The 27,420-nt window shown below is 50.0% G+C and overlaps 1 protein-coding gene across 1 annotated transcript in view; it reads left to right on the top strand.

The window, feature by feature from the left end:
* The window catches only part of USP12 (ubiquitin specific peptidase 12), a 77,518-nt gene continuing 52,313 nt past the window's right edge, over nucleotides 2,216-27,420 (top strand). The window contains exon 1 of the mRNA XM_021065513.1: nucleotides 2,216-2,627. Coding sequence (XP_020921172.1) covers nucleotides 2,580-2,627 — 48 coding nt within the window. The 5' untranslated portion in view covers nucleotides 2,216-2,579. The remainder of the gene's footprint in view (nucleotides 2,628-27,420) is intronic.

Below are 27,420 nucleotides of genomic sequence, written 5' to 3'. Positions count from 1 at the left end.
AGTCAGTGCCTTTCAATCCCATTTTACTAGAATCAAAATGAAGCACTTTGACCTGAGCTGGTTAGCAGAAAGGATACAGATGTGGCCTCTGGAGCCAGGTTAAAATCATGTTTCCATTGCTTACGAGTTGTGCAACCTTGGGAAATTTACCTCGTGGCTCTGTTTCCTCATCTAGAAAATGGGGACGATAATGGCATCTCCTCTCCTGGGTTGTTATGGGGATTTGAGAAAATGCTTGGGGCATGGGGCTAAGTCCTCGATGAGCACTCCCTGTCCTTAGGGATGCCTCTCCAACCCCTCCCCTCACTTCTTCCCCCTCCATCATAGGCAAGAAATATACACAGCAACACGTGGTTAACTGGAGACTGGGAGAATAACGGAAAAGATGAAGTGGCCTGCAAGGAAGTGGACAGTACAGGATTGTGTACAATTATTCAAGTGAAACCATTTTAAACTCGGCCCTAGTTTGTTTACTTCCTTGGTCCCTAAATTTATCTGAGTATAATTTGTAGCTTATACACTCAGGAAGGCCCCAAAGAAGGCGGTTGTACACAAACTCATCTTTCCCTACGTACAATGAAGCTCTTTGTGAAGCTGATACCACTACGGGTTAAAAACGATTCTAACCCCAGATGATCCCTTTTAAGCTCTGGGGCAAAAGTATGACATTTCAGCTAAATCTTATCTTCAACTGCATTATATATGGCGGAAAAAAAAAAAAAAAAAAAGAAAAGAAAGAAAAAACACCCCAGCACAGCACCTAGGACGTGGAAGCCTCTCTTTTTATGTTTGTGCCTTTCTAGTCAAACTTACGCAGGGAGGAGGAGGCACTGTGAGTTTTGCCGTTAGGCTCTGCAATGGTATCACCTGTGCCTTTCCGTGTGGCTATAACGCACTACTCCAGTCCAAGTCTAGGCAGCGAATAGGGAGGCCAGCCCTCCAGGTACCTGAATGCGTGGTGCTGGCACATTCTAGCACTGGCTTGCGTGTATCAGTGCATAGAGGGAGGGCCTGGCTATCAAGGAGGCAGGTGCCTAGAGAAGTGGGCCAGCTACGCTGGGACTTGGGTATATTCTATTTGCAATCGCCCCCTCCCCAAGCAAGCTTATAGTGGAAATCACTGTGGAAACAGCATTCATGTGCCAGAAATCTATTCTTCATCTAAATTTTGTTTGAATGTTTTGTTTTTTGAATGTCTTAAACCTGCAAGTTAAGGCATATCTGATTTTAGAGATCTGTCTGAATTTCTGCCCCAGTGAAACCGAGGAACCCCAAAAAGCCCCTCGCCACGAGTTCTCCAACAGTGAAAAATCACAAGCTTTCTAATATAATAATTGGTAAAGCTATGCTACTAACTTGAACTTCTTTCGCAAATAGGAATAAATAAAGCCTAGCTGTCTGGCACAAAGAACAGGGTGCAATGATGCATTTTATAAAAACGGCACATAGGAACTATCCCCCTGACTAACACCATCTCTCTTTCTCACAGGACATTGTTCTCAACTTGCGGGACTTCTCGTCTCTGGGAACATCATCAGCGCGGGGTTGACATCCTCCCTATTTTGCGACTCAACTTTTGGAACCAGTATATTTAGATACTATATTTATAACCATATTCTAAATTTATGGCCGACAAGCAGACAGGAAAAGCAGCTTTGCCCCCTTCCCCATAATTGACCTTTCTTAATTCAAAGAACTAAGCGTATATAGTTTCTTCTTTGCCGCTTTCATTTTTATGTAATGAACTTGTCTTCTGCTACATTTCGGTATTTTGACCTAGGTGATCCACCCAATGTGCGTAAAAAGAAACAAACCACCTTACATTCTAGCTGTTTGGGACTCTCTATGACCTTCGCTATTTTGACCGTTTACGAGCACGTTTCCTCCCGCCGCACCCAGAATTTTGAGACCGCCCCTTCAGTTTTCTGTCTGGACAGGGCCCTCGGTAGAGGCTGCGGGGCAGCCCCTTGCACGACGGCCGCCGAGGGCCCTCATCGCCCCCGGCGCCCCTCTCCCCGCGCACCCGCTCTAGGACCCGGAGGACGCGGGCGGGAGGCAGGGCCCGCGCGAGCCCCTCCCCGGCCGCGCGCGGGGTGGAGCCGACGCCGGAGCTCCCCGACTCGCGCGCGCTCGGCGGCTGGAGAGGCTTCCTCGGGGAGTGGGCGGGGCCGGAGGGGGAGTGGGCGGGGCGCGCGGCGGTGGGCGGGGCGCGCCGCGGGGCCGCGCAGCTGCCGGGCAGGCCGGGCATTAGGGCCTCAGCGGAGCCCGCTCCCCAGCGCGCTGGGCGGGGTGTGCGGCGGGCGGCTTCGCGGGCAGGCGCGGGCCCCGAGGCAGCGGCTGCGCCCTGCGCCGGGGAGGAGCCGGGGGCGGGCGGGCGGCAGGCGGGGGCTAGGGCCCGCGGCGGGGAGTGCCGGCGGCGGCGGCGGCGGCGGCGACGGCAGCGGCGGCTGAGCAGGCTCGGTGCGTGCGTCGGCGGCGGCTCGGGGTCCGCCCGCGGGCTGCGGTGCGAGCGGGCGGCCAGGCTCTCCTCCTCCCCCGCCCGCCGCCGCTGTGATTGGGTGGAAGATGGCGCTGGGCGGATGGAAATCCTAATGACAGTCTCCAAATTCGCCTCCATCTGTACCATGGTAGGTGCGGCGGGGGGGCGGCGGGCGGCCCGGGACCCCGCCGGCGGCCCTGGTCCCCGCCCCTCGCCGCCCGCGGGGCCTAGCGCGGAGCCGCAGCCGGGCGGGGGCGGCGCGGGCCGGGCGGGGGCGGTTGGACGGCCGGACGCGAGCGGAGCGGCCCCGGGGGACGGCGGCGCGCGGGTGGCCGGCGGGGTGGGCGCCGGTCGTCGGCGCCTGGGGCTCGGCCCCCGGTCCCCGCGGCGCCGGGGCGGAGCGGCGAGGCACCCGGGCTGTGGGCGCGCGAGCGGGGCCGCGGGCCCGGCCGGGGTCGGAGGGGAAGGACGCGAGGAGCGCCCGCCTTTCCGTCCGGCGGGGCCGGGCCGGGCCGGGCCGGGCCGGGCCGGGCGGGGAGGGTCCCCGGCGGGCGTGGGGGCTGCGGCAGGAAGGCAGGGTCTCCTCCCCGGCCCGGAGGGGACGGAAGTCGGGCGCAGGTTTCCTCTCCGCGCCGCGGGCGAGGCCGAGCCCCCCGCCGGTGCCGAGGGAAGGGGTGTGTGTGAAGGTGGAAACTTTAAATAAGTGCTGGTGAAATTCCCCCCCCTTTTCTACCCTTCCTGAGAGGAACGAGCTCCCATTTGCAACCCTGAGCCCAGGTGGCGGTCTTGTCGTGGGGAATCCACGTAAACCTTGGAAACGGCTTCAGCATTCCTGTCATTTGTTTACTTTAATGCCCCAGACGCATCCGTGTGTGGCTGGAAGTATTTCTTTGCAGGAGCTGACGGCGAGGGTTGCTGTGTGTGTTTCACCGGAGCTCTGAAATCCACTTTAAGGGGAAAGTGCTAATGCCTGTTGAAAAGTCCCGAGTTAAGCAAAACCTGGGTGCGTTTCAATCCGGTGCTCGGTGCTCGAGCAGAAGGACCAGCTTTCCACACGGTGGGGCAGATTGGTTTCATTAGCTCCTTAGGACTTAGATCTAGCGCTCTTAATTATGAGTCATCACAGAAAAGTTATCCTTTGCAACGCGGGCCCAGTGATTATGTTATCAAAGACTTCTGATATCTTTCCTTCTTTTTTACGTCTTACCAACCCTTTTCAACGCTTATAGCAGGTTCCCCAAACAATCTTCCGTTTAAAATTAGGGGTGGGACCTTGCACATACCTTTAAGAAGTGCTGAATGGTGAATCAGATAGGAGAGAGGCTTTAGAAGCAGATTCTATACAGCACGCCGAGGAACCGTATAAAAAATGGCTGAAATCAGGTGGGATTAAAGTCTACAGTATTAAATCACACTGAAGGATGAATCATTGAAGAACCCGTTTCCTCAAACGGATGTTTGTTTTTCTCTCACAAGTCACATTTTAGGAAAGCCTTGATATTAAAGGGACGATGTTAGAGGGATTTCGGGGGGTCATGTACATTAATTATTTTTAGGTAGGCCAATTATTATCTTATTCTGCTTCAAAAAGAATGTGATAATTACATCTTGGAAAGCGATAATGTTGCCGGATTGCTGAGCTGCACAGATTGTCAGGTCATGGTTCACTGTCAAAGTCTAGTTTCTGGAGTGATGTGTTACCCTTTGCTGCCTGTTCATCCCCGTTTAGCACCTGCCAAGTGCTAGAGGGTATGCAGAGCGCTGGGGAGACAGCAGTGGTCCAGCCAGTCTCTGCTTTCCTGGTGTTGACATCCTAGTTAAGGAAGACAAACTGTATTCACATAACCATATTAATATATACTCTAATCAGATTCAGAAAATGAGGCGCAGAGGGATTTGCCACGTCAAATACGGAGTAAGTGGGATTATGATCTCAAGAATTGTAGACTCCAAAACTCTTTCTAGGGCTTTCGCTCGGGGTGCGTTAGTTGCATGTGGTGTGTGGGTATTGTTGGCAGATACAGAAACATCGGTGCCCAGCCAAATGAGATTGCTCCAGAAGTAGTGTTCAGATTGGGTGTGTCTGTGTTCTCACTAGAAGAAATTCTGATGCGCTCCCAAGATAGTGTTGAACATCTCAAAGTAACCTGCAGTTTATTCTTCAAGAGAACCGCCGTCTGTCGTCTGAGAATGACAAGATTGATAATCAAGAAAAGCAGAGATACTTACCTCTGCGCTTGTACAGATGTCTGGCAAGTTCATGGCTGTCTCTCGAGCGGGTAGCCTTGAAGCATCAGAGGCCTGTCCGTCCGTCCCCCCCCCTCCCCGTCTAATTTCACAGCCTTTCTGTAATCTCAGCAGCGCTTACCACACTTGCTGTGTTGTACATTTTTCTCTTATCTCCTTATTAGGTTGCGGAGGCCCTAAGTGGAAGGTCTCTCGTTTATTTCTGCGGTTTGGTGGAGCACTAACTCCTGTGTGCAGGACAGCGTTCCTGGGTCCTTGGTTTCTGCTCCCCGATGTCTGGGGGAAGTGAGCTTGGGCTTGTGTGTGGGGCGGTGGAGAGAAGAGGGGCTGGACCTGAAGAGAATGATCTTTCAGAGAATGGGCAGCTGTGAACACATTTGTAATGAGTTGACATTTTGTTCTATAAATAATAAAGTTGACGTAAATCTTTCATGTGTCCACATAAGGCCCCTGGGCGAATCAGCAGCCCTTTAATTGGGCTAAGTGACTGTGAACAGGGAAGCTCTTCAGGTGCCTCTTGTGGTCTGCCACCGGCTCTGCTGATTTGGGAACCTTAGTTTGTTTCTCTAAAGTGTTAACAGCTCCACCCGAGTGAGTGTGGTTAAGTTTAGACGGCAGTGGATGGATTTGCAGGGTACTTCTAGAAGTGGCTCTTGTTATTTGTCCATGAAATAATTTCAGTATCCCAAGGTGCTTGTTTTGCCACTGCAGTAGCTTCAGATTTCAGGGCCTAGAGTAGCTTCCAAATGTTTAATATTATACTTCATAGTTGTGAAATAGTGGGGAAAGCAACCGAATACGTGTAGTGGGGCCTATGCTTTGAAATCACAGTGGAAGTTGTAGAGCCGCTTGGAAAGTGACCGTGACCCTAGATGGCACAGCGGGGTGGGAGGGCCGTCCTTTCTCCCTGCTGGGTTGTGGGAGTCCCAGCTGGGAAGAGGGTGTTGGGGGGGCTCACACTCTGGGTAAGGAAGAAGTCGTTACAGGGGAGCTTAAGCCCTGGCCTGGCTCTTTGCCCGCCTTTAGCCCCTGGGGGTCAGCTCCGTCCCCAGGACATGGTGGCAGCGAGGCCAAGGCCACAAGTCAGCTGCTCCGTGGGTCCGACAGGTTTGTTTCTGAAAAGCCTGTGTCTAGCGCAGGGGCTGGAGGTGGTGACTTGAACTGTACTTACTGCAGACAAGTCCCAGGTGAGACTGACGGTCTTTTCTTACTATTTGAGTCTCCCCGGGGTCACCGACGAAGGGTCAGCTGTCTGTATGGTTGGTGCAGCTTATCCCTCCAGAAAGAGGCCGAGAGGAAACCCTCCAAGCCCCTGCCTTGTTCGTGGGGGTGGGGGTAGTGTCTTCATAGAGTCGGAAGGTTATACTGAGTAATAACTTTCTCTATTCCTTCTCAAGAAGTGATGTGGATGTAATTCTTCTTTTAAAAACATGCGTTTTTATTTTGCCTTCATTCTTATGTGTCTTTATTTTTCCTTCTAGGGCTGCATTCACGGCATACGGAGCTTCCCAGGTGAGGGGTCCAATCCGAGCCGCAGCTGCCGGCCTCCACCACAGCAACGTGGGATCTGAGCCATCTGAGCCGAGTCTGTGACTACACCACAGCTCACAGCAATGCCAGATCCGTAACCCACTGAGCGAGGCCAGGGATGGAACCCCCATCTTGGGATGCTAGTCAGTCAGGTTTGCTAACCACTGAGCCACGACGGGAACTCCCATTTTTCTTTTTTTTTTTTCTTTTTCTTTTTACAGCCACACCTTTGGCATATGGAAGTTCCCAGGCTAGGGGTGGAATCGCAGCTGCAGCTGCCAGCCTACGCTGCAGCCACAGCCACGCCAGATCTGGAGATCTACATTGGCAATGTATGCTGCAGCTTGTGGCATTGCTGGATCCTTAACCCACTGAGCGAGGCCAGGGATCCAACCCACATCCTCATGGGCACTATGTTGGGTTCCTAATTGGCTGAGCTACAACGGGAAGTCTTAATTTTGCTGTTTTTAATGTTAGTTTAGGAGGGATGAAAACTGCAAAAATAAACATTTTAAATCAACTATAATAAAAAAAAGCACCACAAATCATTCTGATGAGAAAACTTCAAAAATAAGTCTTCTATCATAAATGGTTAAATAACGATAAGTAATGTTTAAACTTGTGTTTGAAAACCTCAGTGGAGAGAATGTTTAGAATAAGCTTTCTATAAGCCTGCTGATCTTTTGAATTTGGCTAAAATACATATTGGACATTAAAAATTACACACTCTCATTATAGGAAATTTGGAAGAGATTTCTTTTTTCCTTTTTAGGGCCATACCTGCAGCATATGGAAGTTTCCAGGCTATGGGTTGAATCTGAGCTGCAGCTGCTGGCTGTGCCACAGCCACAGCCACGCCAGATCCAAGCCGCACCTGCAGCCTGTACCCCAGCTTGCAGCAGCACCTGATGCTTAACCCACAACCTACGGAGCAAAGCCAGGGATCGAACGAGCATCCTCATGGATGCTCATGGGGTTTGTTACCCCTGAGCAACAACGGGACCTCCTGGAAAGTAGTCTATAAAAAAGAGTCTGGAAACTATTAAGGAAGCAAAAAATAATGTGCTCTGCTTCCCAGAGCTTTTGACATTTCACGTTTTAGTTTCCCCGTGAATCGTTGATACCGCAAATAAAGGTGAGACCTTTGGGATTTGAAACCTCTTTTAGAAATTTTTTTATTATTTATTTATGTATTTATTTTTAGGGCTGCACCCACAACACATGGAGGTTCCCAGGCTGGGGTCAATCAGAGCTGTGGCTGCCAGCCTACACCACAGTCACAGCAACGCCAGATCTGAGCCATGTCTGTGACCTGCACCACAGCTCATGGCAACGCTGGATCCTTAACCCACTGAGTGAGGCCAGGGATCGAACCCGCCACCTCATGGTTCCTAGCCGGATTCATTTCTGCTGCACCACAATGGGAACTCCTGGATTTGAAACTTTTAATGTGCTTTAAAAGTATGGTTTTAAATACTGTATTCAATTATGAGAAACATGTGTGAAGACTCCGGTCTCATTTTATATCGGTTGGCTTTGCTTTCCCTCTTGGGGGTTTTCACCTTCCACCTCTGGCTCATCTTTTGATGATAGCTCTCAAGGCGGGTTAGTTAGCCTCCCACGATCCATGGGGCCAGTTCAGCCAGACTTTGTCCCAGCATAGCTGGTTGTCTGTCTGTCTTTTTTGTCTTTTTGCCTTTTCTGGGGCCGCTCCCTCAGCATATGGAGGTTTCCAGACTAGGGGTCTAAGTGGAGCTGTAGCCACCAGCCTACGCCACAGCCACAGCAATGCGGGATCTGAGCTGAGTCTGCGACCTACACCACAGCTCACGGCAACGCCGGATCCTTAACCCACTGAGCCAGGCCAGGGATCGAACCCACAACCTCAGCGTTCCTAGTCGGATTCGTTAACCACTGAGCCACGATGGGAACTCCTCTGGTTGTCTTTCTTGGTTCCTGTCTTCGTGGGGCTTCTGATCAGGCCCCCGGACGCTGAGTCCACTTCCATTCTCTTGTGTGGTTCTTTCTTCCTGCCTTTCAGGCCAGTGTGTCACCGAAGCTCTCCTGAAATGTTTTCTGTCTCCGGAAAGATTATTTAAGCATTCGTTTACCTAGCATTAATTATTTTCCAGAAACCTTCATTTTTTTAGATTTAAGTAATCTAGTTGTGTTTTGATTTCTCTTTCAGGAGCTCAGTTCCAGAAGCTTAATATAGTATTTTATAATGTGTCCTACCTCATGGTATATTCAAAAGAGCAGTTGGACCAGAAGGAAAACTCTAGTCCAGATTTTGACATTTAGATTGGTGCATATGGGAAAGTCTCTTAAACCTTTCTGAGTTTTTCTTGTCTGTAAAATAAAGGGATTGGACTAGACACTAATACATATTCCTTCTGTGTTTGTTTCCTTGTAGATCTAAAACTCAGTATTCTCTGATCCCTGGAGACTTTATAAATAATTACTGATATCATCATTTTGGGACCGCTAATCATGTTTAATTTTTTTTGGCCACACCCGTGGCATACAGAAGTTCCCAGGCTAGGGATTGGATCTGAGCTGTAGCTGTGAACTTTGCTGCAGCTGCAGCAGTGCCGGATCCTTTAATCCACAGTGCTGGCCCAGGGATCGAACCTGCACCCCTGTAACAATCTGAGCCACTGCAGTCAGGTTCTTGACCCATTGCACCACAGCAGGAACTCCCTAATTAAATTTTTTCTTTTATCTTTTTGACTTCCTTCACCCATTTCTCTCCACCCCCTGCCCCACCTCTGCTGCCTCTGGCAGCTACCAGTCTGTCCCCTGCAACTATGAGCCTATGGTTTTTTTTTTTTTTTTTTTAAGATTCTGCAATTAAGTGAGGTAATATGGTATTGGTCTTTTTCTGACTATTTCACTTAGCATAAAGACCTCGAGGTCTATCCATGTTGTCAAAAATGGCATTTTTTGTTCTTCTTTACGGCTGAGTAGTATTCCATTGTGTATGTACATACCACATCTTAATCCAGTCATTTGTCGATGGACGTTTAGGTTGTTTCCATATCTTGACTATTGTAAATAATGCTGTAATGAACACAGGAACGCATTTATTTATCTTTTCGAATTAGTATTTTAATTTTATTCAGTAAATATCCAAAGAGGCGTTGCTGGATCATATTATAGTGCTATTTTTAGTTTTTTGAGGACTCTCCATGCTGTTTTCCGCAGTGGCTACACCAGCATGGCACAGGGGTTCCCTTTTCTCTGCATCCTCGCCAACACTTGTTTTCTCTTGTCTTTTTGGCACAATCTCATAGGTGTGGACTGATACCTTAGGGTGGTTTTGACTTGCATCTCCCTGATGACGAGTGATGTAGAGTATGTTTTCATGTGCCTGTTGGCCATTGGCAGGTCTTCTTCTGAAAGATGTCTGTTCAGATCTTCTCCGTTTTAAATTTTTTTTTTTCTTCTACCAGATCCTATGGGTTTGTGTGTGTGTGTGTATTTGGATATTAGTCCTTTATCACTAGGTTACATCTAATCATATTTTAAGAGGTACAGGAGCATGGATTTAGATATAGTTAAACATGAATTGTACTTGGTTTCCTAGGTTTTCCAGTGTCATAGGATTGTGGAAAATTATGGTCCAAAGTAGACAGATTTCTTCCTTCAAAAGCATTTAGTGACGGTTAGTGCTGTCACCATTTTATTCACAGACAGGCTGACCCACATAGCTATGTACTTATTTTTGACATTTTTTTTTCTTTTCCAATATTATTTCAAAAGAAGATGTGTATTGGTGTCCTTTTTTTGAGATTCCACTTTTATTTCTGTGGGTGTGAGTGTGACCTTGGACACGTGACTTCCCTGTGCCGCGGTTTTCTTATCTGCACAGCGGGGGTGAAATCAGAACCCATTTGTAGGGTCGTGGAGTGGTACTGTCACTCGGTAGCATTGGTGGTTCCGATCACCCTGGTCAAGTGATTTGCTCCCGTCTGGGCACGGAGCAGGACTCGTGGCACTGCTCCTTAGCGTCCGCTCAGCAAGTGCTAGCAACCAAAATGGAAAATTTAAAAAAAAAGGGCGGTTATTTTAGTTCATTTTCATCACGAGAAGCGGCTTAGTAATGGCATATGCCTCTGTGAAAGCACACATTTATTTTGAAGTGAAGTAGGTTAGATTATAAGATTACATGCTAAGAAGGTAGCTGGTCTTTTCCCCCCTGTTTTGAATAGTTTGTAGAAAGAGATTTTATTTGTTTCCAAGTTCCTGTCGTGGCTCAGTGGTTAACGAATCCGACTAGGAACCATGAGGTTGCGGGTTCGGTTCCTGGCCTTGCTCAGTGGGTTAAGGATCCGGCGTTGCCGTGAGCTGTGGTGTAGGTTGCAGACGTGGCTCAGATCCCGCGTTGCTGTGGCTCTGGCGAAGGCCGGTGGCTACAGCTCCGATTAGACCCCTAGCCTGGGAACCTCCATATGCCGCAGGAGCAGCCCCAGAAATGGCAAAAAGACAACAACAACAAAAAAAGATTGTATTGTCTGGGAAGAAAACTTCTGTGCAGACATGTTTTGAAGCTTAGGGAAGGTGGGAATGCCGCTTCGAGAGGGAAAGTCGTCTTTTTCATACGGAAAGACGCGCACAGCTTCCTGTGGTCGTGAGGCTGCACTGCGGCTTTCCTGGCGGTCCCCCGGCTCCCCGGCTCCCCAGGGCCGTGGTCCCGCCCTCGGCCCCAGGTGCAGGTGCCCAGCCTGCTGTTAGAAGAGGATTGCTTATATGTCTGTAAAGTACCGTAAGGTGTTGGAAGAAAAAGCTAAATGCTGGGAATCGCGAGGCCTTACGGGTTGCTGAGTTAAACATGCAGACACCCAGTGCTGTTGAAAGGACCTGTACATGAGACTTAGGCGTTGGGGACCTGATGCCCAGAATTTGTGTTAGGAGGACTTTGGGGAGTTCCCGCCGAGGCTCAGCGAAACGAGTCTGACTAGGATCCACGAGGACACGGGTTCAATCCCTGGCCTCGCTCAGTGGGTTAAGGATCTAGCATTGCTGTGAGCTGTGGTGTAGGTCGCAGACACGGTTCGGATCCTGTGTTGCTGTGCCTGTGGTGTAGGCCGGGGGCTACAGCTCCCGTTCAGCCCCTAGCCTGGGAACCTCCATATGCCACAGGTGCAGCCCTAAACAGAAAAAAGGAGATTGGGAGAGACAGTTAGTGTACATAGTTTGGGAAGAAAAACCCGGAAGTTTCTTTGTTTTCACAGAAGTACTCGGTCAAGAATTTTGTGGCCCTGTGAGGCGCGGTGGTGAATGTGGAAGGCGGGGAAGGTAGTCGTGTGAGGTGCTGTGGGTCTTCCCCGTCCCGGGCGGTCACTGCTTTCTGCTTTGCTGCTGCTGCTGCAGAAGAAAGAACACGAGCCCTTTCGCAGAAGCGCGTGGTGTCTGCCGAGCGATGGAGGAGCGTGCTTAGCCTCGCCGCCCGTCTGAAGCTGCGAGCCAGTAAAAATGTATTTCCAACTACACAAGGAGTGGATGTTTTTCTGTGGTAACTGACAGGTGTTCCTATTGAAATGCTTCGTAGGTGCGGGACCCACCATGCCTTTTCTGCCTGCGAGTGGTGATTTAGTCACGGTGTCTTGTGAGGGAGTGAGGATGTTGTTGCCTCTGATTAGATTTCGGTGACCTGAGGAAGCCTCCTGTCTGGTGGTGAATGAGTGTAGTAAGTGCGTTTCCTGGAAGGGGTGGGTGTATCCTTTTTAAAGTAATAGGATGTGTTCTTTTTGTAAAGGCCTTTTCTTTCTGAGCCCTCTGAGGAAGTATTCTTGGACCCTGTGCGCTGTCGGGGCGCACGTGGGCCCTGAGAAGGCAGAGATGGCCAGGACACGCTCTGGTCTCGAGGGGCTTCCCAGTCAGTGTGTGCAGTGGGTTACTGTCCTGCAGGGAAAGGAACCCTCTTGGCCCGGGGCAGCCAGGAGGTGTCGGGATGGACCAGAGACCTCGGCCGGTCGCATCCAGGCGAGGATGGGCTTATCTGTGTGTTCTTAGCATTGTCTGTGTGTGCCATGGCGAGAAAAAGGCTGGCGTGGAGGGTGGACATAGAAAACATTAACAAGCAATGGGGAGCAGGTGGAAGAGAAGTGGGCATTTTCTCCCTGGGAGAGAGAAAGCCTCACGGAAGAGCTCCGTGAACCGAGGTCATTCACTGTGTGGACAGGAAGCGGGGAGTCCAGAGGTGAGCAGAGGCGCAGCCTGTGGGATAAGGTGCTCCTCTGAGGCGCTGGAGGTGGTTGGGGGAAGGGGTCTTGGGAGGAGGAAGGGCCAGAGAGTTTCCCAACTCTCGCCTCTCACTCAAGTGTCATCAAGTATTTAGCCCGAGAAAGTGGGTCCAGAAGAAAGTTGAGATAAAGAAACAGTGGAGTCGATAAAAAGTATGTTGGTAAATTTTGTTACGTTGATTGTTAAAAAGTTGTATTGAAAAAAAAGACAATATGGGGTGGGGTAGAAGGGACTATTTAAGTGGTCGTTGAAACCTATTAAGTAGTTTTTTCCCCCAAAAAACCCAGTATTAGAAAATTTAAGGTTGTATATGAATGTAAAAATTAAGTCTAGGAGTTCTCAGTGTGGCACAGTGGGAGCACGGGTGCCTCTGCAGCACCAGGATGCGGGTTCAATCCCCAGCCCGGCACAGTGGGTTAAAGGATCCTGCTTTGACGCAGCTGCGGTATAGGTCAAGGCCGCAGCCCAGATCTCATCCCTGGCCTGGGAACTCCATATGCCCTGGGCAGCTAAAAAAAGTAGGGAAAAAAAAATTAAGGCTAAATAGTTAACGACACAAGAAATGAATTTTCTTTTCTTTTTTTTGTCTTTTTGCTATTTCTTTGGGCTGCTCCCGCGGCATTTGGAGGTTCCCAGGCTAGGGGTCCAATCGGAGCTGTAGCCACCGGCCTACGCCAGAGCCACAGCAACGCGGGATCCGAGCCGCGTCTGCAACCTACACCACAGCTCACAGCAATGCCGGATCCTTAACCCACTGAGCAAGGCCGGGAACCGAACCCACAACCTCATGGTTCCTAGTCGGATTCGTTAACCACTGCGCCACGACGGGAACTCCCAGAAATGAATTTTCTTGCTTCTAAACCAGCAAGAAAACATAAACTTCTATCACTCAAGCTCTGAGAGCAGGAAAATGGGCAGAAAGAAGATTTTTAAAAAGATCAATTTATTTATCTAATTTATTTATTAATTAAATCTAAATGGATTAAATTTATCTGTATTATATTGAAGGAACTATCAGATTTCATAAAAAGCGAAACATGGCTTAACAGCAAACCCGCCTGAGACAAAAGCACAGTGTGTAACAGCACACCCCTGTTGTCACCTCTGAGAACTTAATAGATGAACAGCTTTTCAGATGTTTCAGAATGATTCAGTCCTTTTCTCTCTCTCTCTTTTTTTGAATCTCCGTCTTTCTCATCTCCGTCATCTTTAAGATCCTTGCGGAGCTAGAGACACTCAGGAAATGTTAGGCCCACCTTCACAGCCTGGAGAAACAAGCACCAGGGCAACTTATTAAAGAAGAATTGGGAATTCTTTTTGTCCCCAGTTTGTAAGCTCTGTGTGTGTGTAGCTTTGAGTCCCACTTCACTTACTGCTTATCTGCGTTTGGATGGACCTGATGGCAGTCGTGAAATGGAAGAGTAATTGCCTGGTTAGATCAAATGAGGGGATGTATGTGGAGTGAGGTGATTCACCGAGCGTCCTTTGCGCAGTAAACGTAAATTCAGATCATCACACGGTTGTTACTGCTTAGACTCCGTGTCCTCACAGTGAGGCCGGGGCTCAGTCCGAAGCCACGGCCTCTGGCAGGGGCACCAGGGCTCTCAAGTTCCCCTGGACAAAGTGCGAGTCATTTCAGAGTTGAAAATGGGGATTTTTCGGGACCCCGGTCTGGAATGCTCATGTAATTGATGAAGCCAAGTTTCCCATTACTCTTTTTTTTTTTTTTTAAGTCTTTTTAATCTGTTAGAAATTTATGGTTCATAGCGCTTTTCTTTTTCTAATAAGTCATCGCTGGGCTTGGTGCTCTTACTGACTTGCAGTTCTTTGCCACATTTTTGCTGAGAGAGAGCAGTTCACCTCAGACGTTAGCAAACTTCCTGTCATTTCCTTCTAGTAACTTGTTTAAGGTCTAAAATTACAGTGACTAAATTGTGATAATTTCTGAGTCTTGGTCTACCTGGGTTTTTCAGGGATCCTTGAAAAGGGAACTTTTGAAATTCTTTCAAATTAGATCCTAATCCCATCTGGGCACAAATAAAATAAGCAGTCGAGTAAGTCCTGGGGGCAAGGAGAGACGAAAACAAAAGCCTTGTGTTCTATGGAATGGCAAATATGTTTATAATGTGAGATCCCGTAGACAAAAACATGGATTCTGCTTTGGTGCTTAGTTCGAAGAGCTGTGCCCGGTACCTCGGAAGAAGTTAGCTTTTTCTCCAGAATGTGGTCCCGTGGTTTTCTGTTTTCCCCGATGCTGGGGGGATTTCCTGGTGGTGCACCTGCCTCATGCCACTGCTCCTGGGCAGGATGACCGGCAGTGCCTGGGGTGGCCATTGGCACTTCACAGTTTGCAGGAGGAAGATGTGTCTTCAGTAGTAGAGGAAGGAGGTCCTTGTTTCTGCAGAACAAGATTGAATGTTGAGAACGTTTCAGCCTTTGGCCTTGGGTGGGGAAGCTTTGATTCCTTTAGCAGCAGGTGTGGAATGGAAACAGGTGTTTTCGATGTTCATTATTTGTTGGACTGAGCGGTGATTTCCTGACTGATGGCATCAGGTGTTTTTTTTTTTTTTTTTTTTTTTAGGTTTTTTTTTAAATAGTTATTTCCCCAATACAATTTTTTTTCCTACTGTACAGCATGCTGACCCAGTTACACATACATGTACACATTCTATTTTCACACATGATCATGCTCCATCGTAAGTGACTAGACACAGTTCCCAGTACTGCACAGCAGGGGCATCAGGGTTTTTTTAAAGGTGAACATAGGTTGGGACAGTTTTGAAATGGCAAAGGCTCAAAATTGGATACAGTTGATCAAAAACAAAACCTACAATACTGTGCTTGGATTCTGCTAGGCAAATTTATTATTTTTGTTGTCATTATTTGCATGTGTTTCTTTAAAAAGACAGTTCACTTTTTTTTTTTAATTGGTCTTCTTAGAGCCGCACCTATGCCACATGGAGGTTCCCAGGCTAGGGGTCGAATCTGAGCTGCAGCTGCCGGCCTACACCACAGTCGCGGCAACACAGGATCCCTAACCTGCCGAGCGACGGGGATCAAACCCACGTCCTCATGGATGCTAATCAGATTTGTTTCCACTGAGCTGCAACGGGTACTCCTAAAAAAACCAGTTCACTTAAAAAAAAAAAAAAAAGTTTCTCGAGTGTTGTAGTTTCATTTGTTTTTACTGCAGATTTTATTTTATTATTATTTTTTGTCTTTTCTAGGGCCGCACCCGTGGCCTATGGAGGTTCCTAGGCTAGGGGTCCAATCAGAGCTAGATCTGCTGGCCTACCCCACAGCCACAGCAACACAGGATCCCAGCCACGTCTTCGACCTACACCACAGCTCACGGCAACACTGGATCCTTAACCTGCTGAGCGAGGCCAGGGATGGAACCCGCAACCTCATGGTTCCTAGTCGGATTCGTTAACCACTGCGCCACCACAGGAACTCCTACTGCATATTTCAGATTCCAAGAGGTTGCGTCTCCCTCACAGGGAGCCTGGCTTACAGACAGGAGTGCCCCCCCCTGGCTGCAGCAGACACCTGGATGGTGCCCGCGTGGGACAGCTGCTGCAAGGCCCCTCCCACAGCCCTCCCACGTCCCTGTGGGAGTCCAGCCTCCTTGTGCCCGCGCTGGCACACCTGCACCCATGTCTTCTCGTTTGGAAACAGAGATTGCCCCTTTTTAACCGAAAAAATAGAAGATGCTGCTGTCAACTTTTTTGTCTCTGTGGGTTTGTCTCTGCGCACTGCCCTTGGTTCCTGCCCCCTCCCTTGGTTGCAGGGCTTCTCTCCAGATGTCACCGTCTTTCCCTTTCACGCCTGGAGCTGTGCTGTGGCGGTCGTGCCTCTTCAGCGTGTTCCCTGAATGGTGACTGGCCATCTTAGCAGACTTGGTGAGATAGAAGGTGACTTCTCTAATTCTCAGCTTCCTGGGAGCATGTGTTGAGATGTGGCTCTTAGTGGCCTGGTGCTGTGTGCTTTTCAGATGGACTTAGTAAAATGATGGATGATATTCTCAAGTGGGTTATTAACAAGAGGTGAGGTATTTGGGTCCGTTTTTGGTTGACAGAGGCTGAGTGTCATGTGGGGCCGTGACAGGGAGAAGGCTGGGCTGAGTAGGTGTGGCCCAGGTGAGAAATGAAATTTTGCGTGTGTGTGTTTTTAGGGCCGCACCTGAGGCATATGGAGGTTCCTAGGTTAGGGGTCAGATTGGAGCTAAAGCCACTGGCCTACACCACAGCCACAGCAACACCAGATCCAAGCCATGTCTGTGACCTGCACCACAGCTCATGGCAACGCCAGAGCCTTACCCCACTGAGCGAGGCCAGGAGTGGAATCTGTGTCCTCCTGGGTGCTAGTCAGATTCATTTCTGCTGAGCCACAAGGGGAACTCTGAGAAATGACGTTTAATGTAAAACCTCCAGGATGGAATTCCTGGTAGACACGATATGGTTGGTAAGTGTTATGTTTTCCTTTGGTCATTTTTGCAAACAAACTGGTTAATACTGACGCTGAAATAAAACGACGTGGTCACTTTGAGAAATGAGGTGGTTGATGTGCCTTTGCAGTTTGTAAATAATGAATTGTTTTGAATTAGGAAAATTAGGATCTTAAAAGTGAAGTAAACTTAGGTTTAGCTTTGTGGATTGTTACAGAATACTATGACATTTGATTTCCTTGGAAACAGTAGTTTCTTTTATTTCTTCATTTTTAAAAAGTTAAAAAAAAACCCATTTGTTATTTTAAAAAGTACAGAATTGTGTGAAGGAGCAAAATCCATCTCCTGCAAAGAGGAGGGGGAGCCTCCTCCAAGAGCTCACTTCTTGTCAGAGTGTGTGGGGGTGTGGGTGGGTGGACGCGGCCCGGGCACAGGCAGACACTCGCTGTTGTCTGTGTTTGGTCATCACCCTGCCCCCAGCGGACTGTGCAGATTTGTTTGCAACTTGCTCTTTTCACTTAATGCGGGATGGACATTTTTCTTTGTCATTTAGTTGCTTCCTTCTGGGTCAGAGCTGTGCTCTTTTCAATTCTCCGTCGTTGTCATCAGTGCTGCGTGTGGGAAAGGCCAGGTTTTACGGTACTGTTGGCACTTTTCATTTTCTTTACCATCAGTTGTCTTAGTTTCCCCAAACTGTGTGGTTTGAGATAAAGGAGGTTTACAGTCTCACACCTCTGGGGGCAGGGTCCACCAGCAGGGGGTGGGCGGGGGCGGTGCCTGGGGAGGGCCGAGAGGGCCGCTCTCTGGCTCTCTCCTGGCGCCGGGGTCCCCAGGCAGTTTTTGGGGTGCGGCTGCATCCCTCCAGGCTTCGCCCTCATCTTCTCCTGCCGTCTTGCCCTCTGTTCCTGCGTCTTGCCGTTGCCGTCCCTCTGGGCAGGTCCGCATCGAACTGGGTTAGGACCCGCCCTAATGACCTTCAACTCCATTGCCCTTGTAAAGACCCTCTTTCCCAGCAAGGTCCCCGTTCTGAGGTGCTGGGGGCAAGGCCTGCTGATGTCTCTGCTGGGAGCCACGGCTCATCCCGCACACCAGTGGGCGGTGGGGTCCGTTTTTACGGTCAGCATCAGTGAATGTTTGTTAAGTAGGGTTATGCACAGACGCTCGAGTTGCATTTAAGTTCCAGTTTTTGTCCTTAAAGGACTTGAATGAATGAAAGATCAATAATGAAAATAAAATACTACATTGGAGTTTGCATTGTGGCTCAGTGGGTTAAGAACCCGACTAGTGTCCATGAGGATTTGGGTTTGATTCCTGGCTTTGCTCAATGGGTTAAGGATCTGGTGTTGCCATGAGCTGTGGTGTCGGCCAGCAGCTGCAGCTCTGATTTGACCGCCAGCCTGGGAACTTCCACATGCTGAAAGTGTGGCCCTAAAAAGCAGGGGGGAAAGAAAAGCCTACATGAGACAACATTCACTTAATGCAAAAGAAAGCAATAAAGGGGGAACAGGAATAGAGGGGAAAAAAGACAGGAGTCGGGAAATTTTCTAAAATTAGGGAGTTCCCATTGTGGTGCAGTGGAAGCAAATCTAAGTAGTATCCGTGAGGATGCGGGTTTGATCCCTGGCCGCACTCAGTGGGTCAGGGATCCGGCGTTGCCGTGAGCTGTGCTGTAGGTTGCAGACTCTGCTTGGATCCCTCTCGTGGCTGTGGTGTGGTGGGCACCTGTAGCTCTGATTGGACCCCTAGCCTGGCAACCTCCATATGCTGTGGGTGGGTACCGCCCTAAAAAGCAAAAATAAATAAATAAAATACAAATCAAATTAAAAATACATGCATATTATACATATATATATGTGTATATTCTCTGTATATTTTGGCTCTAGGTTTTACCATATAATCTTCGCTGGCCAGCATCAGCTTTAGCTTTATACTAGCTTCATTCCAGGGCTGTGCAGGAGCGTTGCTCCTCTGGCGGCCCGTTCCCTTCTCCCCTTGTGTGACATTAGTCTTATATGTACTGCATCTGTCACTGTTACAAGGACAGCACCGGTTGCTCCAGTTAGTGCTTGGCCATCTCTGTTTGCTAAGCCCATTGCAGCTTTGCTGCCACCCCTTGGGTGCCGTTACGGGGAAGTGTGTGACCTGTGCGTCACAGTTACGGAGAGTGTGTGCCCGGTGATGTTTTACATGCAGGCGTCTTAGTTTATGCAGTTGCTTTTAAATCAGCAAAGAGAAGAAAGAAACCGTGTGTTTATGGTGTGTCCTTTGTAGTGAGACGGTAACCGTCACGAGACCTGTTTTTTCGCTCCTGTGGGCTGGACTTGCTGTCTGAGGTCATTTGCGTTCAGCCTGAAAAACCTCCTTTAGTATTTCTTGTGAGTCAGGCCTGCTAGCAAGAGATGGTTGGGGTTATTTTATTTTTCTGATCTGGGAAAGTCTGTGTTTTATGTTTAGTTTGAAAGCGTTGCCAGATTGAGTATTCTTGGTTGACAGTTTTTTTATTTTAGTGGTTTCTCATTTTCTCTATTGACAACAAAAGTTTGGCTTGTGGGATTGCAGAGTTTGGGAGTTAAAGGACTGTATGACAAGTAGCCCTTTAGAGTGACAAGTAAATAGTACAGGGGAGCGCCCGCTGAGATCACGGCCTTTCGCGGTGATGTGCACACGCTCAGAGAACTTCTGAACGTGGTAATTTAGATTCAAGCTACGTGGGAACTGGTTTATGTTATTATTAATTTGGCCTTCCTTCGGAAAAGTTGCCCAACTGGAATGACAAGCGTCGAAGGAAAGTGGGTGTGCAGGAGGCCGTCAACTAACAGATTCATTTCCTAGGGTCTTTTTTCCCAAGTCGGTTGACGGGCGCTCAGCGTGCATTTTGCGAGTGGCAGTGTGTGAGTTCAGCTCCGCAGCCAGGCCGGCCCGTGGCTTGTAGCACGGGGGTTGCTCTGGTTCAGCAGAGTCAGGGCGTGTGGTTCACTTACGGGGGCTACTCCTGCCACATGGGGAGGGGAGGGCCGGGAATTTCATGTCCTCTGCCACCCGCATTCTTCATTCTTCGGGGAGGAGACTCACTGGGGGGTATCTCACCCTGGATAGCTACTCGAGGAGAAGGTGGCATTTAGGAGGGAGGCGTGACGAAAAGGGGGAGCTCTGTGTTTGCCACAGACCTGCGCTCAAGGTTCCCCCGGCCAGCTATTAGTGGGCCTGTTGCCTTGAGCCCTGGGGTTATTTTATGTATAAAAAGGGCCGGAAAGGGTGTGCGTAACCGTTGCGCAGTGCTTGCTGCGCGCTCGACCTTATTCTAAGCCCTTTGCACGTGCTCACTCAGTGAGGCGGGAACTCTGGGTGTCTCTTAGAATGAGACCAGCACGGCCCTGCTGGCCTGCAGAGTTGTCCCAGGGTCACAGACACAGGGAGCTGGGGGAGCTGGACTCCCCTCCTGAGGGCCGGCTCCAGTCTTCCTTCCGAACTGTCACATTCACCTGCTTGTCCAAAACACTGCTCTCAGCTCCCAGGAGGGTGAATAAGAGCGCATGTCAGGGGTCCGCTTCAGCAACTGTTAGTTCCTTTCCTCAACTCCAGGCGTCTGTGTCTGCGAGGAACCCTGCAGTTTGGTGGCCGGCTGGCTGCCGAAGCACCGTCAGGAGTTCCCCGTGTCAGCAAAACCAGGTGTTAATAACACAGCACCGCTCCTGATTTGTCTGCACATTACCTTGCTCCTGCAGGGGCACATCCCCCAGTCACGATGTAGGCAGTTTCTGAGCGATGCAAAGGGGGAGGGCCAGACACCGGGAAGGATCTGACCCGCACGGAGGTGATGTCACCTGATGTCAGGCACAGACCTCAGGTGCTGGTCGGAGCCGTCCCCACTGGGAGGTAGGGGCCTTGTCTTTGCAGTTTTGCTTTGCTTTTTCGGACCGCACCTGAGGCATCTGGAAATGCCCTGGCTAGGGTGGAATGAGAGCTGCAGCTGCCAGCCTGTGCCACAGCCACAGCAACGTGGGACCCCAGCCTCATCTGCCAGCGCAGCTCACGGCAACTCCAGATAACCTGATCCGCTGGTTGAGGCCAGGGATGGCACTGCATCCTCGAGGATGCTAGTCAGGTTGGCAACCTGCTGAGCCACAATGGAAACGCCGTAGTTTTGAATTATGCTTATTACCTCTTTCCTAATTCGGGTTCCAGTGAAAAAAGGTCAACCTTTAGATTAAAAGTTACACACTTGAGGAAGAAATTGTGTTCTAAGGAATGACTGAGTAGGGAGCAGACTCTGATGGGTCATCTGAAAATCAGGGTGGGCGTCCGCCCGGCAGCCCTGCTCACTCACAAAGAGCCGTAGCAGCTTTCTAATACCGTCTGCTATTTAGAATGTATTCCAGTTGCTCACTTTGCTTAAAGATGTCTTATGTGGTCTTTTTTTTTTTTTTTTTTTTTTTGTTTGTTTGTTTTTTTTGAATGACAGTCTGATCACAGGTCATGCTTTTACATTTGCTGTTCTGTCTGTATAGTCTTTTTGTTCTTTTGTCATTTTTGGCCGCCCTGCAGCATATGAAGCTCCTGGGCCAGGGATCAGATCAGAGGCAGTCTTGACCTAGGCTGCAGCTGTGGCAACGCCAGATCCCTAACCCAGTGTGTCAGGCCGGGGATTGAACCCATGTCCCGGCGGCTTCGAAGACACCACCGATACCGATCCCGTTGCGCCAAGCGGGAGCTCCTGTGTTGGTAGTCTTTTAAGTCTAGAACAGTCTCTGACACTGACTTTTTGAGCAGACGAGACAGGTGGTTTCATATAGTGACCCTCACATTTCTTTAATTTGCTCCTCTATCCCTTCTATTTCCTATAGAGAGTAGATCCTAGGGCCTGATTAGACTGCGGTGAGACAGTTTTGACAAGCGTCATTTGTAAGTGGTGTCATGGACCTTGTGTGGCATGCCACGTGGAAGGTGATGGCACTTGTGTCACTGGGAGTGACGCCGAGTTTGATTCCTCGGCGTGGAAACTTGTCACTCCCTTCCCTCTGCAGTTGCCGAGTGATTGGAGGACTGGGCTCTGCCTGCGTCCTGTTCCCCGTTCCCCCACTGACGACTAGGGCGCCTCCACTCCTCGGGGTTTTACCAAGTGGTGTTTTTCTGATTCTGTTACTCCTTCCCTGTTGATTAGCAGGCATTTTTCTATGAAGAATTTTCTCTCCTTCGCTGGAGTTGAGGTGTAGTTCTTCCTAGAGAGGCAGAGAAAGTGCCTTCAGTGATGGGTTTTAGAGTGAGGTGTCAGTACGACGCTGCGCAGCCGTGCTTCCGATGAGTCTTTCTCCCTCTTGTCGCTCTTTTCCTCCTTTTGAGAATCATGATGGAGTCTTACCTGAAGGTTTTATCATCAGGTACAGTTGATGTGATAATCACAGTCATTGTTTTGTTTTGTTTTGTTTTTGTTTTTTTTGGCTGTGCCCACAGCATGCAGAAGTTCCCTGGCCAGGCAGGGACTGAACCCAGGCCACAGCAGTGACAACGCCAGCTCCTTAACCTGTTAAGCCACCAGGGAACTCCTTAAATATTGTGCTTTGTTCTTCATGCCGCACTTGTTTGCAAAAGAAATCATCACCCTGGGAAAAGTCCCGCCAAGTGTTAACAGTAATGAAGAGAGGTGTGTGTGCGTTCCGAGCAAACTGTAAAGAATAAGGTGTCAGTTGGTGAGCTGGCGAACAAGCCTGCGAGCAATGCCCAGGCCTCTCCAAGCACCGCTCTGCCATCCCGGCGCCCTTGGCATTTTCTCTTGGCTGGAGCAAGTCACAGGCCCCGCCCACACGTGAGGGGCGGGCTCGAATCAGGCGCAGCGCGGGATGGGTTCACGGTGGCTTCTCAGACAGGGACCGTCTCACTGAGGCCGATTCTCGCCTGGTCTGGAACATGTTCCTTGTGATGTCCCCGGGACGCCACTTTCTGAACTGCTGCGGTGGTTGGTTTCACTTACTCGGCGGTTCATCATGTTTTGCATTTTGTTTTAACCAAGCCTAGACTTTTTCCTTACAGAAAAGTGAGCACAGAAGGTAGACGAGTAGTATGGTGGCACCCGTGGCCACCACCTCCCCCCCCGGCGGCCGCAGTCACAGCATCTCTGGACCTGCCTGGCTTCTGGGCTCCCGCCCACTTTAAACTCCCAGGTTAGTTGGAGGCCAATCCCAGCTCTCATCGTATGATGCAAATATTGTGGCTCGAGGTTCTCCTTTTTCAGGCTGGGTGTTCCCTGAGGATCTGGACCATCCAGTCCACAGCTCACGTTGTCCTAGGGGCCCTCGTAGGTGGCCCGCCACAGGCACACCTAAGTGTCCTTGCAGGATCCCACGGCGGACGGGTGCTCGCCCGCTCTTCGTGGTTTTCTTTGCGGTGACCCAGGCTGAGAGCAGGCCTCCGGTGACATCGCCCCTCCCTAGCCCAGGCCTCTAGCTGGAAGAATTCTAGGTGGAATCTGCTGGAATGCTAGAAGGAGGGAGCCCTGTGGAAACAAAGCTCCTGCGTTCCGGGTGGGCATCTCCCCAGCTCAGCATGAAGGCAGCATGTGTCCCTGGCCCCTCCCCGGCTTGCTCCCCGCAGCACTGTTGCTATGCGTCTGTGTCCTGCCTAGAAGACAGCAGAGGTCTGATCATTTGTATGTTTCCTAGACCTTAATACTTAGTGTTTGTATATGTAAATGTTTAGGGATTAGCTGGTATAATAAAGGGTTACTTTTTTTTTTTTTTTGGTCTTTTTAGGGCTGCACCCATGGCATATGAACGTTCCCAGGCTAGGGGTCGAATTGGAGCTGCAGCTGCCGCCTACACCACAGCCACAGCCACGTGGGGTCCGAGCCGCGCCTGTGACCTGCACCACAGGTCCTGTGCCTCCCTATGAGGTGAAAAATGTGAATGTTTTCACGTTCTCGCTACGACATAATGGTCTTCACGTCGAGGTTGTTCGCGGGTATCGTTTATGTCAGCATTTCCTTCTTGCTTCTGTGACCCCGGCGGTTCGGAGAGCACATCGTCTCTCCTTTGGTTCAATGCGTCCCTATGCGCAGCACCTTTTCGCCCTGCGGATGCTTGGCTGGGCAGCATTTCTTTTTTTATACTATTGACCACTGGTTTTTGTTGGCTTGTTTGCTGATATCCCCACGTAATAAATCACTGATTGCTGACCTATTCTTTTCTTTGTGAAAGTGATTTTAAAGCCTCATTTGTTGTAACAGCCTTCACGCACACTACTGAGATCAAATCTCTGGCCTACTTAACACATGGGTTCCAGTTCCTTCGTTCTCTCAAGGAATTAGAAGGATCATTTCTTGGGGTGGTTTCGGTCCGGTCGCAGGCTTCCTCGGGTGACTCTTGTTTTGAGTGAAGGGGTTGCGAGAGTGCCGTTGGTGGTGGGAGAGCCTCCAGGGGACCTGCAGAGAGAGGAAGTCCCTCTTCTGAGACTCTGAGTGTGCCGTGTTCCTGGGCAGGTGTGCGCGTCCTTGCCCTGGACTCACGGGACTCTAACTGCCCCTCCTCTCGGATGGAAAGGATGGCCTGTTCTCTGCTTTCCTGGGGCAGTTTCAGAATGTAACAGAAGAGGAGTTCTCGTTGTGGTTCATTGGGTTAAGAACCTGACATAGTGTCTGTGAGGACACGGGTTCGATCCTGGGCCTGGCTCAGTGGGTCGGGGATCTGGTGGTGGTGTGAGCTGTGGTGTAGGTCAAAGTCACGGCTCCAGTTCAGCCCCTAGCATGGAAAGTTCCATATGCCATGGGTGCGGCCCTAAAAAGACCAAAAAAAAAAAAAAAAAAAAAAAAAAAGAGTGTAACAGAAGCTGAGTCTAGATGGCAAGCCACATGTGCTAAAGAAATTTTAGAAATTGAATTGCTTTTGATCAAAACACTTTCTGGGAGTTCTGACTGTGCCTCAGCAGTTAATGAACCTGACCAGGATCCACAACCATGGCAGTCTGATCCCTGGCCTTGCTCAGTGGGTTAAGGATCCGGTGTTGCCACGAGTGGTGCTGTAGGTCGCAGACATGACTCGGATCTGGCGTTGCTGTGGCTCTGGTGTAGGCTGGCAGCTGCAGCTCAGATTCAACCCCTAGCGTGGGAACCTCCATATGCCTTGGGTGCGGCCCTGAAAAGCAAAAACAAAACAAAACAAAACACTTCCCCGTTTGTTGTCTCTCGCCAGGTTCTGTCCTCTGGATCCTTAGTAACTCTGTAAAGGGAACTTCCTTACTCCCTTTGATCTGACTGGAGACGCAGTTCAGTCATAATGTGTGGCTCATAAAATGTTTGTGTAAGGACAGAATTTGAAATTTTTTTGTGAAATACATAATCTGTAAATTTCTTTTTATGTTTCTATATGAATACTTAAGAAAACATTGGAAATTATTGCAGGGAACAGTGGTCTGAGTGAAACTGCCCTGGCACAGGCTGGGTCAGTGATGAGGCTGATTTAACACTGGAGGTTCTCCTTGCATCACTGTAGATGTTTATTCACAAAGCTTTTCATATGATTTAGACAACATTTGCATTCTGGAGAGAGGAGACCACTTGAAGTCGTGTTATACTCATGAAAATAAAAACTCTTGTTTTACAAGAAATCTGTTATAAAGGACCCTGAGGCCCGGCCGAGCACGTGGAGAGCCGCTTCTCCAGCCATGTCTGTGGCAGTGACAGCTGTGTCTGCGTGCGTGCGGTGAGTGCTGTTGTGCTGAGTTTATTAAACTACCGTAGAGCTAGAGGGTAAACGGTGCTGCCCGTGGCCCAGGCCCTTTTGGGGAACCCCAGAGGATTAAAAAGGCCAGGGCAACAGACCCGAGTCTTCCCAGGCGAGCCCCTCGGAAGCGTGGATTTGGGATCTGCAGTTCCTGGTTGGGGCGTGTCCGCGACGCGTCACCATGGCGATGGCCGAGCTCAGTGCGTTTGGAAGAGCTGCTCGCTGCTGGGCCCGTCTCTCTTCCTGGTCACAGCCGAGGGGCCGGCCTGCCAGGTTTCACCCTGAGGGATGTAACACCTGGTCACCTTTTCCCTGGGGGCTGAGAGGCCGGTAGAGCCGAGGGTGGGGCCTTCGGCCGCATCCCTGCCCCTGTGGACCTGCCTCCCTGCGCCCTGGAACTTGGAGCCGGCTCCTGGGGACACACGCGCAGGATTCCCAGCCGGGGCCCCGATCGCCTTTCATTCACCAGCACTTCCAGACACTTCAAGAAACCCCGGAGCTTGCAAGGCAGCGGGAAACTTGGCAGCTGCCGGTTGACTGACCAAGGGCCGTGGTTCTGGTCCTCCGCCGCCTCCTTTTCCTCCGCGGCTTTCCTGAACCGCTTTTTGTTGGAGTGGCGATATTTTCTTCGGTTTTGGGGGCACGTAACTGACCTTTTCTCACGGGGCAGTTAGCAGCATCTCTCCCTGTCTGCCTCAGAGTCAAGCTGCTTCGAGAGCGTTCTCCGCCTCCAGGCTGCTCTGTTAGTGCCTGCTTGGAGTGGAACGTGGCAGGTGTGGTTATAATGACAGAAGCTAGTGGCGGTGGCACCTGAGTGGGTAAACAAGTCCTGGCCTGTGGGGAAGGAGAGGAGGGCGGACGGGGAAATGGGGTTTATGGCGGGAACTTGCATCGGGTTTGAAGTTGCTCAATCTAGGGGCAGATGTAGATACAGAGGGATGGGGGCTCTGACCCAGGGTCCGGCCCGGAACTGGGAATGAGAGTTTGGAGGTGCCGTGGGAGCGGCGGGTAGGAGTGTGCCCGGTTCTCATCTTGCAGAGCAGATTTCAAGGCTCTTGGTGAGATATGTTACTTACAGTTGTGATAATAATCCCTAAAACCCAAAGCACTCAGTTGGCGGCTGGGTCTCTGGGGAAAGGAACGGAGCCAGGGAGTGGCAGGTGACACTTCGGTTTGCTTTCTATCCTCTGCACTCTGTGTTGTTTTCAAAAGCGTGTGGGCATGCCGTGCTTATTCAGTCAAGTTTTACACAAGGCACACAGAAGGATTTGCTGCTTGTTCTTGTATTTATTACAAGTCTCCAGGGGGAGCTAACCTCAGACTTTGGGAGAGATTAAAGGTCTGTGTGTTTTCCTTCTACTTACACAGTGGCTTGAAAAACAAAGCACAAAATGCTATAAAATTGGGTTATGATGATCATTGTACAGTTATAAGTGTAATAAATTCATTGACTACTTCGCTGCCTTCTCTTGGAATTTTCTCTTGTATCAGTCAGTTTGGTAAAATGATCACTCAGGAAAATTTAAGTGGCTGATGCTTCTAGTACCTTCACCCAGTGGCGTTTCACTCTCACTGGGTCTCCACACCCGTAAGCCTGGCCGAGTGGATGGTTCCCTGTGGTGGAAGGTGGGCCAACTGAGGCTGGGACAGTGACTTGTCTGTGGCTGTGAAGTGGGGCAGGCTCGGGCTCAAACTCTGTCCGCATCCCAGGTCCCTGCTCTTCTCCTTGCTTGTTCCCGATGCCTGGAGTGCCTCCCTCC

This window comes from Sus scrofa, chromosome 11 (assembly GCF_000003025.6).
Source record: "Sus scrofa isolate TJ Tabasco breed Duroc chromosome 11, Sscrofa11.1, whole genome shotgun sequence".
NCBI classification, from domain to species: Eukaryota; Metazoa; Chordata; class Mammalia; order Artiodactyla; family Suidae; genus Sus; species Sus scrofa.
The sequence above is the reverse complement of the archived record's forward strand: the minus strand, read 5'-3'. Positions and strand labels throughout refer to the sequence as shown.